Genomic DNA, 13255 nt, shown 5'->3' on the forward strand with positions numbered 1-13255 from the left:
AATGCAAATCAGATTAGTCGATTTTTCGGGATTCTAGAAACAGGTTGCTCCGCTCTGTAATTCCATAGAATTTTGGGGTTGAAATTAATCACATTTAAAGAGGTAAATGGAGAAAGCCTCCAATGGTGGACAAAGTTTTAGCAGCTTTTTTTCTCTTTGAACTTTTACTTCGATTTTTTATTTTATTTCGGTTAAATCGACTTAGTACACATAATCGACAGTAATGTAAGAAATGCAGTTTTTTTTTTTGAAAAAGAGGAAAAGTGCAGAAGTAAAATTTGCAATTTTAAATTTACTGAAAATAGCGCGGTCAAGCGTTGAGCGATTTCTCACTTATTGTATTGTTTGCGTTAGTTTTGACTTCTCTCGTAGCTGTAGTGTTTTGTGTTTTCACGGTATTTTCCTTGTTTAAGACATGAATAAAAAAAGCAAAATTTTTCTCGGAATGTTGCAGACTTAATCATCAAAGCTGTTTTTCCGAGGGCAAAGAAGAAAAAAGTGTTGTCCGCTATAATGTTCATCCAACTACTGTTGATTGGTACACCAGACTTGTCTGGGAGGATAAAAACACTGACTTGACACAGCGCCGCAATTCGTTGTAATGTTGCACGCCTTCGTGAACCTCAAACGATTCCGAATTGAAATTAATGCTTTGGCGCATGCAAGCGGACTGATCAACACCAGACACCTTATGTTTTATTAATCAGTGGAAAGCCCATGTGCCTAATCCGGTTCCGTTCAATGCAAATGCGGTTTTTGCTAGTGCTAATGAAAACACTCTTTTCTTCATGGAAAGCAATGGTTTCTTGCACGGTTTTCTACCTAACAGTCCGGCTAAATTTATCGAGCTAAATTTATGAATTGCTATAAACTTCTCTCAGAACCTCGGTATCAATTCTTTCAATAGTTTTATCGGGGTCCTCTAGGAATCTTCACGATAACTTTCCACTTCTCAAAATATCAACAAATTATGGTGATTTCACCTATGAATAGAACAACAAAAATGTCAAAAAAGTGTAGAACATGACAAAGGAGCAACAAGAGAAAGGAAAACTGACGCAAACAATGCAAAATAAAAAGAATTGCGTTTCTTAAATCACTGACGATCAGAATTAACCAAAAAGGAAAGGAAAATTAGAAGGCATCGGAAAAAACAGAAAAACTCAGGGAGAAGAAAATGCTGAACTTTTTTTCCTTAATTTTCGTTTTCTTTATAACTTTAAGCGTGGTTGCTGCCTGAATTTTAGATCTTTCATTGTTATTCACTAATTCTTTCCTTTGGTTTGTTGAGAAAGTTCCAAGAAAAGTGCGAGATCGACGTAAGCAGACCAAGTTTTTTGATAATATCTTTGTTGTTTCTTCTTCTGAAATGAAGTGAAAATGCACATAACCTATCATCTGCTACGAATATATACATTCGGACGCGATGCAGTTTTGATTGAGACAAAGCAAAAGAAATAGAAAGTGAGCAGAACGCAGAAAAAGAGTATACATTGAGCAGATTCATGGCACTTAGTCGAACAGATTCGAAGCCTCCTAAATGTCATTATTACAGAAGTGAAGACAGCCATTTTTTCTCACATAGATTTTCTTATGTTTCTTCGAGAACATCTATGTGCAATGCACAGAAATCTGCATCAATCATTGATAGATTACAGTCGGCGTGAAACTTGTTGTAAGGCGGCAACGCGACGCGTCCTGAGTGAAGCCGTGCTCTGAGATCTGTTTGTTGTATGCGCAGAACTCGCCGAGACTCTTCTTTCTCTGATTTTTTGTACTTTTTCACTTTCTTTCAGAGTGCAAAAAGTCTTACATGGTCTTAACAACGTCTTTTCCAATTGTTTGTATCTTTTGATTTGTTCCAAGAACGACTCTAAAGTATTCGTTAGTAGAGATCAAACTTTCGCTCTATTTTTTGTGTGACTACGCATGATTAGCTTTTGTTGTAGTTGGAGTAATAGTAGGATCCTAAATCCGTCTTAGAAGAAGGTCAAAAAAGGGCAGAAATCCAAACTACGGCAAACTGACCTCATTGCTCTGGAATCAGTGGAAACTACTAGACTAATACAGAGGAGTTTTTTGGTACTATGAATACGTAAGGAGAAAACCGTGCACAATTGGAAAAGGAAGTTAGACAGAAAATAAATCAGTATAAAGTAAGATCTTCGAGGCACCCAGAGCAAATCAAGACCATACAACTAATGGAATACGACTTCATTAAGGCTGTACAACCCTAACCTGTCCATGCAACAGTACAAGAAAAAGCAATGAAAAACTGTTAAAAAAGCAAAAGGAAAGGAACTCCAAGGAGTTTTCCATATAGTTTTCGTAGCTAAGAGAGAAGAGAGGAAATCTTGAAGAAGGAAGGCATTGGTTACATTTTGTAACAGCATGACAGCAGCGACTCGTCTTTAATCAAACCAACCGTCTTGAAACAAAGAACACAATTCAAGATAGAGCTTCTCTGATGCGTACAGTAATCTTGCGGTCGTGTTACAGATTGATTTGAACGTTGCTAAGATTAATCTAATCAACAAATAATGGCTTTGTATTCGTACGGTTGTATGCACTGGAAAGAGAACCTGAAAACCGAGGAAGAATCGACAATTTTTTCCGCCTGTTTGCCTTCCCTAAAATCTCTATGAATATCTTCCATACATATTCAAACAGATAGTTTTTTTTTGCTGTATATCGATAATGAGGACATTAATAGTGGAAAAGTCATAAGAGAAAAATTGGTCTAAAGCTCTACAACAAGGAATATGGCAGGAAGAAAATTGAAGATCTGAATTAATTGCGGTATCTCTGTTTTCTTCCTGTTGAAAACTTTCAGAAAGTTCATAATCGAAGGGGAATCTCGTCAATTCCCGCTGCAATTTTTTAGCGGTATAGGTCTTCTAATGCAAGATTTCCATTAACATTACAATATTTCGCTTCTACGATTTTATAATAAAGGAATGTCTCCTTCATAGGAACTTTTCGATGGAAATTCTCAGTGAAGTCAAGCAAAGAAGAAGTTTATCTGCAGACAGCTGACAATAGGTTAAGTGGTCCATGGGATCTTGTTCAGTTCGTTTGCCCAGCTACTTCAACCACCGTTTGTTCTCAATCCCTATTTACTGCTAGTCACTTAAGCATAACAGTCGAATTTGAAGTGATTGTTGTATGTGGCGCAAAATAACAACCCAGACCATGGCGACTATGCCTAGTTTCCCAAGGATCCCCATCGTTAGACCAGCCGAGGGCAAAATGCTCGAGAAAGTTTTCCTTTGTGTAGCTCAGTTCTCCAATTTTAGACTGTGGTCTTCGTCAGTTCTATTACACCTTCCTGTAAAATAGTGGTATAAAAATTCGGATTCTGATAAATTACCGGCTCGTTTCAAACTCATTAAAGTATGTGTATCGCAGGTACATGTGTTGCCTATTTGGGAACTAATATTCGTAGATCTCCACGGACATGATGGTCATGAAAAATCACACCACACCTCCGAAACACTTCACTCAGGGCTATACGATCGAACAATATTGGCGCTGATTTCAAAAATGCTTGACTTGAAGATTTCCTTTTATTTCTGCTTTATATTCTATTCTCCAAAATCTTGGTGTTTTGCTTTTAAAGATGAGTTGTTTTTGTAGTAGGGCTTCATAGCGCATAAAAATGTTAGCAACAACCAAAACATTTCAGCATTTGTTAACGGCTATTCAGAACACATTCTGTTCAAAATTATGGAAAGCATATAAGGACCTCTGCTAGAAACAGCGTTAGCAAACTATGATATTACAAATTATTAACATAGAGAGTGAATTCGTCCATCTGCGCGTCCATCGATTCGTCGCGAACTCCATGAACACTCTACGATCAAGTGCACATCAAACTTGTCGATCAAATTGTTCTGGGTGATGATCGAATATGCATGCTCGCAGACGATTCCCTCTAGCAACGATAAACTTCACCAGTTTTTCCTACAATCCGCTGCAAATCCACCTAGGTTGCTGGAACGCGACGAACAGATATCGGATAAATTTTTTTGGAAATAACATTCCTGTATCACAGAATGCAAACCTACAAGTCAGAAACAAAGAAACAATGATTCGCATAAATTCTGAATCTGTTTCAAACAAAAACAGCTCGCTGGTTTTCAAAAAAAAAAAACCTGCACCAAATAATGAAAAATGATGTAATAATGAAGCAGCAGGTCTTGTAGAAAAAGTGCTGAAATTCATAATCTATTCTATTTGGCTCAGGGTTTCTTCTTCCTATCATTGAGCTTCTCCCTTCTCTTTCTACGCGGCCCAGAGTGTTGGAATGTCCCACGTCTTTTTTTCTTCTCGAACTTCTGTATGGCGTTGAATCTAAACAGCTATTGGTTGCACTAGTTTCTAAAGACAGTGAAGAAATAACTTACTTTTCTCTTTTCGACCTCGAGAACTGTGGGTCAAACAATAGTTCATCCAGCATTGTATTTTTCCTCTCTTTCTTAGTAAGACGACCACTGTAGTAGTCCTCAGGAGCATCAACGACACGTCCAACCTGGAGCAAGGAAAGCTGACCATTGATAACCTCTTTAAGACATAAAATGGGAACTATACCTGGAAATACTTAGGAAGAACAGTGCGATCGCTTCTACGATAAAATGCAAGCGGATCTATAGCAGCACGCATTTGTAGCAGCTCCAGATCTGTCTTAGCCTCTTCTGTGAGCTCAGTTGCAGGAATGTCGAACCATTCTTTGCCCATAGTCTTTTCACGTTCCAGCTGAAAAGGTCACATAAGTTTCCTGTCAGCATTTATCACTATTGCTTAAATAAGACTATAGTAATGAGAATAACCATATAACATTACAGCACCATCACCTCAACGTACATAAGTTTATAACTACGGTATGTGCAAAACGGAAAATGGACCAGGGTGTCAGCATACACCAAGCATAAACACTCCCACTTTTGAAATCCGACTTTCAAAGCCAGAATAGAAAATATAGAATGAGTAAAGGAACTGATGCCGCTTCAAACCAGCTCAAACTCACCTAGTCTTTCATAATTTACAGAAATTTCCAAATTTATATCTGCGTTAGAGCTAGTGTGTGCCTTTAAATAAAAAATAAGCAAACAAGAAAGATAAGAAGGACAATACCTTACCTTTCTTAACCGTTTAGCTGCTCTCCTTCCAATGAGACTGGCAGTTTCGCCGTAGTTCTTCTCAAAAGATGGACCACATACTGCCTTGTCTAATAACTAAAACTTCTGGTGAGGACTTGAAAAAATAAAAATGATAGTCTTCTTACAGTAGGTGGAATGAGAAGTGTTTACCTTTTCGACCCTTTCATCTAGCATGACTGTGGCGGGTGCACTAATGTCTGTTTTAGGCTTCACATTCTCAGAAGAACTTGTACTAGACTCTGATACAGGCTCTTCAGTGCGGCCAACAGTATCCAGGACGAAGAAATCTGCAGAGTCATGTTTCGACTGAAACATGAAGTTGACATCACCCGGATAGGTGAGAGTGCAAAGTTTGACCCTATAGAGTATATAAACAATGTACATGAATCAGTGGTAAGCAAAAAGACTAGATTTAAAGACTGGAATGAAACCACTAGCTAAAATATGCCTTCCAAGATCTAAGTCTAGCCTAAACTTACCCTTTCTTTACGCCACGGTATTTTGAAGTCCTTCGACACGACTGGCAACGCAGTGCGACTTGTCCCGTCTCCCTCATCTTCGGAACTACTATCGGGTAAAGGTAACTCTGTTTTGCTCAAAAGTGGACGTCTTTTCAACTTTAACATCTGAAAAACCAGAACACATGAACTACTACCACACTATGTAAAAAAAAAAAACCAAAGAAATTTAAGTAGAGACACTACGAATACTCATAGTCATGGCTTTCATAAAATAGTCCCTAGAAACATCGAAGAAAGGGGTCTCTACCGCAAAGAGAGCATAATAAGTGCAACTAATCACTTCTCAATGTAAACTTAATAGAAAGCTCACAATAGCTTGAAAGGAAAACTAGGAAAGCAAAGAGTAGCGCGCGAAACCTAAAAACCTCAAATCCTTGTTTTTCTCGCTTTATCGTAAAGTGTGGTGCACCTGCTTGGTTACACTGAGCACATCATGCTTCACGTCTAACTGTGGGTTATCGATGCTACCTAGATTGGCCCCGTTCTATTTCGACAGGGCGGGCGGGACTTTTGTGATGTGGAGTTTGGAATGATGTTTGGATGATGCAGATGTCGAAATCCGCCTTGTCTCGAAATGACAGTTGCAATTTTTACAATTCTCGCTAGGGATGTTGGTAGTCGGGCGTGTGCTTTTGCGGCGACAATGGATACTTAGTTATTCTTGAAGGTCTGACTTAATATTTCTTGGAGATGCTCTATCGTTCCGGATTAGATTATTGTGAGGTTCCTGGATACGTTCAATCTTGGGATTAGGTGCAGAGGTTGGAATAGCGGAGATGTTTTTCCTTCAAAGGACAAGTTTTTGAGGAAGAGGGAGATCCAGAAATATCAACTGATGGAATCAATGGATCAAGACGTGATGAAGTACGAGGTTGTCTCCTGTTGCCATTGCTGTTTCTTCTCCTCTTTCGTTTAGAGAGGGGAGGGTGAGGAGCATGAATATGATGGACCTTACTAGTTTGGTCTCCTATGCAACATCCAGCTATCCATGTACTTAGCACCTAACGCGACACCGTTTCTTCCAGAACCGCTTATTCGAGTGTTCTCATCTTCTCGCTCGCCTACATGAACTATGGTCCTTGTGGTGGCATCAGGGCGAACATTTCTGGTTACTATCATTGTTGGTTCTCCAGATCCAAGCAGTGTCACAGCGCGTGGCCCTGAATGCTCGATCGCATCCACATATCATGTCACAGATGTGAATACTTAGGTATTCTCAGTCTGCCAATGTCAAATTCCTAGTTACTCGAAATTAGAATTAGGCATCAGTTTGAAAATCACCATCTAAGTTGTTCGAAATCTCATCAACCCTGGAAAACTCTTCAGAATAAGTTCTTCACCCCCTTTAACTACAGAAAGAAAAAAATGCAACCTGTTCACTTCGCTGCGTCTGCACCAACAAAACCTAGAACACTGATATGATTGTCCTCACTTTTTCTAGGTTTTATGTTTACAGGTGAATCCTTAATAACTTCAGTGGAGCTAGCTATAGCGAAAACAGCGAAGTCGCCTATGGAGGGCAAGGTTAGTTGTGAACCGATCTAAACCTTTTCTTTGTATCAGGAGCTGTTATTTTTGCACACTTGGGTTACTATTTTTGTCACAGTTTTCGCATGTCAATGCTGGCGTTGGAAAAGGTCCAAATAAACGCAACCTACCGCAACAAAACTCTTAAGGTCTACAAATGTTCTCACCAAATTGTTGCCCTCCCCTCGTAGTTGAGATTCTTTTTGTTAATTAGAAACATCACTGTTCTTACTGTACTAGGAACCGCATATGAACTATATTCACCATAAAACTGGAAAATTATAGAACTTTCCTTCTTTGTGCGTCATGGACAATTACAGGCGATTATGTACGCACGGAATGAGTTGCTGTAGTCTGTCTTCTCTGGAGCTGTGCAGAAATTTTTCTGTTTCTTCTTTTCGGAACATTATTCGTTCGCCTTACTGCCTTTATTTCAATGACATACTTCATAATTTCACGAAAAGTTGCATGTTTCCGAGACGATGCATTTCCATCTGATACAAAAATTCTATATTAAACTACTGAATGTTTGTATTAGTTGGTACTTATCTTATCTCTTTTGTAGTTAAGGTGGCAGAAAGAGCCCAGAACTGAGGTCATCCAGAGAATATGTATAATCACAGAATGAAAGTTGTTTAGCATGCTAATTCATTTGTAGAAAAATCAGAGAGAGCATTGCCACCTGTTCAGCATCTTTTAAACAATCGGCAAGCACAGATTTTGTTGAACTGCATTCGCTCATCTTATCGTTCAGGAAGAACCTCACTATAATCTTAAATTACTCAACTAACCCCCGTTAACGCGGATCTATCCTTGATCCATTTGGTAAAAAAATACCACTCGTTTTGACGTCACATTAGTTCCTATGAGTGTTTCATGTGTTGCTGCTATTAAGGTGTTCGGAAAGTGATGTCCGTTTTATACGACAAATTCAAAAGACACATCTCATCTCGAACTAAACTTTATTAATCAAGGTAAGAACCATTGCAATCATCACGTATTTGTCAACGAGATACAAGCTTACTTATACTAACAACTTAGAAATCTGGAGATCTGGAAGTTGAAAGTTCTCTGGAGGTCGTTTCGATGTCACCTTCGTTTTCGAAGCACTCATCTTTTAAGAAGATGTCCAGGTGCTTAAAGGCATCACCCCACGAATCTGAGGTGGTGCAGATTTCAGGTGGAGTATTCGTATACGGGATGGGAGACTATGGAGAGGGGGGTGATTCCGTCCATTTCTTCCTAATTGCTGTAGAAAACGGCCAGGAAGATGCGGCGCCGCACAAGACTGGCGCGCTCCAATCGAACCTCTTGTACAAAATGGTGCGCCAAAACGAATGAAGCCGTATCTTCCGGGCCGTTTTTTACGGCAATTAGGAAGAAATGGACGGAAGCACCCCCTTTCCGTAGTCTCCCATCCTGTATACGAATACTTCACCTGAAATCTGCACCACCTCAGATTCGTGGGGTGATGCCTTTAAAGAAATGCTAGCCCGCGGAGGAAAGGTCCGGCGAATATGGTGGGTGTGAAATAGCCCAAGATTAGTCGGGACTTAGGAAGCTGTGATGCATCAGACCGCCTGCAGACCACCGAACTGTCCAATCTATCTTCAGAAAATGTTTAGGCGCCTGGCCGTGATCCAGCTACTGTGAAGATCGTCTTCGATTGTCGTAAAGGACCCACTTATCATCGCACGTCACAAAAATAAAGAAAAAAAAGCTCGGGTCCAGAAAAGGGTCGTTTTTGTAACGAGAAAAGAGCGCAGATGAGAATTCAAGACGGCGAACCCTCTGACTTCCCCTCAACTCATGCGGTACCCACTTGTCCAGCTTCCTCGACTTCTCAATTCCTCGCAGATGTGCAAAAGCGGTGCTGCGCGACACTCCAAGTTCCGAAGCGAGCTCTCGAACAGAAGCTATTAGATCTGCTTCAGCCAAGGAATTTAATCGGACATCGTCACGCTGCGATGGTCGACCTTCGCGCTCCGCATCTTCAAGACTTTTGTCTCCACGACGAAATTTAGTGAACCAGCGCCGCACCAAAGTTCAGTAGTAGTACTTTCTCGGAAAGCAAGGTTGATGTCACGAACTGTCTCCGCCGACCATGTTCGAATTGGAACAAAAAGATTGCTCGAAGTTGTACTTTGTCGAAAATCCAAATCCAAGATCCAAAACCATTCTCAAATTTACATGGAGCAAAGAACGGGCTCCATACTTTATATAACTTCACGGCAAGTGAACAATTATTAATCCAAAAACAGAGCGCTAAATTCATCTTGGCGAAAACGGACATTACTTTCCGAACAACCCAATACAAAGCGTTATGTTTCATGTTTCACTTCAAATCAATGTAGCTTACATTTGAACTTGAGGAATCACATGAAGTTTTTCTTTAAAAAAAAAGAATATTTCTCTCAATACGAGAGAGCACTATTTGCCCAGTATATTTCACCAAATCCCTCCAAAGAATTTTTCTGGTAGATTGTATCGTTGTATGTTCGCCTCATATCTATCTTATTTTCACTACAAACATTCTGTGTTCAGTAAATCATTCTCCAGTTACATGTCCCTGATTTGTTGAATAGGGTAGACATTTAGGTCCAATGCCGTAACGCTAAAATTTATCAAAAGTTATCCTCAAGTGTGAAAGTGGTTAGTCTGCTGCATGTGGTGCAATCTCAGGCGAAATCATGGTGATCTTCAGGGATCTTTTCTTATTCCTTCCTATCAGTTCTGACGCTACCTGTACCTTGGTAAGCCAAATTCAATCCTGTTTTACAATAAAATTGGCTTTCTGGATGCGTGAAACGGTCGCCGCTGTTCTGACAGAAAGTGACAAATCCAGAAGGAATATCCGAACATTCCGTGAAACCACCTGTTGAGACTGGTATGAAGAAGGAAATATATTGAAACTCTCAAACTTTCAAATGCTCTCTTGAGGCGAGAGCCGGTCAACGATTGTTCAACTACAACCAAAACGTGTATAAACCTTGCACTGGGGAGAGTGTTGTTGAGAAACGACGTGGTCGATGCGGTAAAACTACGATAGAATATCATAGAATATATTATAATAGAGGTAATACTATTAGTCCTAGTATAATAAAATGAAAACTCGAAACTTGAAAACCGAAGAATATCAACAAGAATATACTATCGAGTTTGTGAGAACTCTGAAGACGGCGAAAAAGGTGAAATGTCAGGCAAATAAAGGTTCCATCTAAAAACCTCGCATGCACACTATGACAGAACACTATCGAGTTTCTTTGACCCACTACCAATCAGCCCGCAATTTGTTGCAAATATTTGCCCACGTTCTTTGAACTCCCAGAGGTGTGAGCTAAGTTTGCACATCGTTATGTGAGATTGTGTGCGACGGCGGTGAACTACAAGGACGTCCACGCGGACTCGGTATATAATAGCAGACAGGCAGCGATGTGCGCGATGCGATCGACATTAGTGGTAACACTCGTTCACCTCTTTTAGTAACCTTTTCGTATGACTTACTGTAACTTGAGCTGTAGATGTGGCCGAATTTCTCTAGAGTACCACCTAAGTTAGCGCCGAAGCAATCCATGCTGACATCATTTTAACGACCTGAATTTCAGCTAATTGAAGCGGGACACTTACTTACAAAGTTCTGGAATAGCGCTCAAATTGATCTGATCATGATCAAATGAATCGATTTCTGTACCACTCAGCGCACCTCTCTTTTCTCAGTCGTCATTCCTACACTCAGGTGCCAGGGTGTTTTAGCCTTTGCAGTTTATCAAATACCTACTTCTGCTCATGTTCCTGCTATTCATTTTGTGATATCGTTACATCTGCTTAATCAGTCATCCTCACTGGAAAATGCATTTATTGGATAAGAAGTAGTTATTAGGTGAAAATATAAGCTTGCTGAGTAATGCAATGAGTTCAGTGAATGAAATTCATCTACTTCTTTAGCAACAACCTTTTCCTCATCATTTTGTCCTCCCTTATCTTCACTCTCTCTTGTGCCCATTTTTATCCATTGGACGCATTCATATCGATATTCGCAGAAGCACACTGAGATTTTATTAAGTGATGGTTCATTACAAGTTAACCTACTTCGCTATACGTGGAGCCGGAGAATGTGCAAGACAGGTGAGCTTAGAAGTTAGTGACTTGTATAGTATGCATGTGACACACTCATCCGACAGATCTTCGCACTTGCCGATCAGGAATTCGAGGATGTCCGTTTAGACAAAGAGCAGTTCGCAAAAGTGAAGCCTGGTAAGTTCTGTGATGGGATACCTAGTAGCGGAAAAATATGTTTACGACTGGATCCGTTTTAGATTTGCCTTTCGGACAGGTTCCAGTCCTTGAAGTCGATGGCAAGCAACTGGCTCAATCCCTTGCGATTTGCCGCTATCTGGCCAGGCAGTTCGGTGCGTAAGTAGCGAAGAACGTTGGCCATTCTTTAAAATTGGTTCTAACTGCCTTCTAAGGAGTATAAACCAACGGAAGTAATTGTTGAAGTAACACAATTTTGCATACGCGATAGGTGTGATTTAAAAAAGAGATAAAATGCCTGGAGTCAATCAATCCGCTTGGGATGCGCCAACACGTTCAACTTCAATTCAAAATCATTTAAGGTCTATGAGTGAATGAATGAATGAATGAATGCCTGGCCTATACAATGGGTTGCGCGAGTAGTGGATGTTTCAATGGAATGATCTTGTCCTCCCAGATATGTTTGGCACTCCTTTGTCGATGTTGGAGGGATGGGGGCTGTGATCGCGATCGATCGACATGATGATCGACAGCGATTCCGAATCGAGTCATTGCAGTCGCAGCCTATCCTCTTAGCAATCGTGCTACGATAAGTATAAGAGCAGGCGTAAAATATATAATTATTCGTAAGCCTGCTAAGTTAGTTTTTTTCTTGACTTTGTGTTTATCTGTACGTAGTCTCTTTATCCCTATGCTATTTTGGAGAATATGAGCAAGAGAGTGTAAAATTATCTTTGCAAAACAGCGCCAAACAATTTTCATTAAAGCGAAAATATAAAATGTGGTATGCATGTCAGCACAGAGCTGCAATTTGCTCTGCGTAAAGAAAACCAAGCATCGTTTTTGCTTTCTGAGTTATTTTACCTGCATGACTGCAAGTGATAATGGCCCATATTCAGGTTTCGCAGGCAAATCAACGTTCGATGAAGCCGTAGTCGACTCTTTAGCAGACCAGTATTCTGACTATCGCGTCGAGATCAAGTCGTTCTTCTACACTGTCATTGGAATGCGAGAAGGTGATGTGGTAAGCTTTGAACATTTCTCGTATCATTCTATTGTGGCATACATGGCTTCTTAATCTGTCTTGTTAGGATGTCACCGAAGTCTCAGTTGATATGAAATATTTCTCTACAATTGATCATTTTTTTGATGAACAGAGCTTGTGTCTTGAACTCACCGGCTTCCTCATTTCTGTATAACTGCAGCGAAATTTCTAAGCACATTATGAGTTTCTACCTTCTTTTATCAAATCTTCCGCCTCGAACAAAGCAAAGCGTGTGGGAACAAAGTACGAGAGCACAGTGTGGGATCATAATCATCGGATATCTATTGATTTCTCAGGAGCAACTCAAAAAAGAAGTGTTACTTCCTGCTCGCGATAAATTCTTCGGATTCATCACTAAATTCCTTAAGAAAAGCCCTTCTGGTATGTTTTCTCATTATGTGATGGAAACATCACTTCTCAGCAAATTATTTGAAGGTTTCCTTGTCGGTGACTCACTGACGTGGGTGGACCTCTTGGTCTCGGAGCACAATGCTACAATGCTTACGTTTGTACCAGAGTTCCTTGAAGGCTATCCTGAAGTAAGAGATTCGCTTATTGAACCCTGTGAGGTCAAACACAATATTGTGATGATAATCCTAGAACCTGGGTAATTTAGGTAAAAGAGCACATGGAAAAGATACGAGCGATTCCGAAACTGAAGAAATGGATCGAAACCCGACCAGAGACATTGTTCTAATTTGTAGTGATGTTATCCTACTTGTTCTGATCTATTTGAGTTATCTTCATTG

At 40.1% G+C, this 13255-nt stretch overlaps 2 protein-coding genes across 3 annotated transcripts; one reads left to right on the forward strand and one right to left on the reverse strand.

The window, feature by feature from the left end:
* Window positions 1–4241: 4241 nt before the first annotated feature.
* On the reverse strand, window positions 4242–9385 carry RB195_020997 (uncharacterized protein; the record flags this gene model as incomplete). 2 transcript variants are annotated; one of them, XM_064189605.1, is made up of 8 exons in its annotated part: window positions 4242–4353; window positions 4407–4531; window positions 4591–4755; window positions 5139–5234; window positions 5310–5465; window positions 5639–5785; window positions 8996–9213; window positions 9298–9385. In XM_064189605.1, the coding sequence occupies 8 exons, from the start codon at window positions 9383–9385 to the stop codon at window positions 4242–4244; spliced, it is 1107 nt and encodes a 368-aa protein (XP_064045486.1). The 2 variants fall into 2 exon arrangements, with proteins under 2 accessions (XP_064045486.1, XP_013303154.1); XM_013447700.1 differs by lacking the exons at window positions 8996–9213; window positions 9298–9385.
* Window positions 9386–11272: 1887 nt separating this feature from the next.
* RB195_020998 (uncharacterized protein) lies at window positions 11273–13203 on the forward strand (the record flags this gene model as incomplete). The annotated part of the gene is made up of 7 exons (XM_064189606.1): window positions 11273–11332; window positions 11389–11461; window positions 11524–11616; window positions 12361–12485; window positions 12803–12887; window positions 12942–13045; window positions 13123–13203. The coding sequence occupies 7 exons, from the start codon at window positions 11273–11275 to the stop codon at window positions 13201–13203; spliced, it is 621 nt and encodes a 206-aa protein (XP_064045487.1).
* Window positions 13204–13255: the final 52 nt, after the last annotated feature.

This window comes from Necator americanus, chromosome II (genome assembly GCF_031761385.1).
Source record: "Necator americanus strain Aroian chromosome II, whole genome shotgun sequence".
Classification (NCBI taxonomy): domain Eukaryota; kingdom Metazoa; phylum Nematoda; class Chromadorea; order Rhabditida; family Ancylostomatidae; genus Necator; species Necator americanus.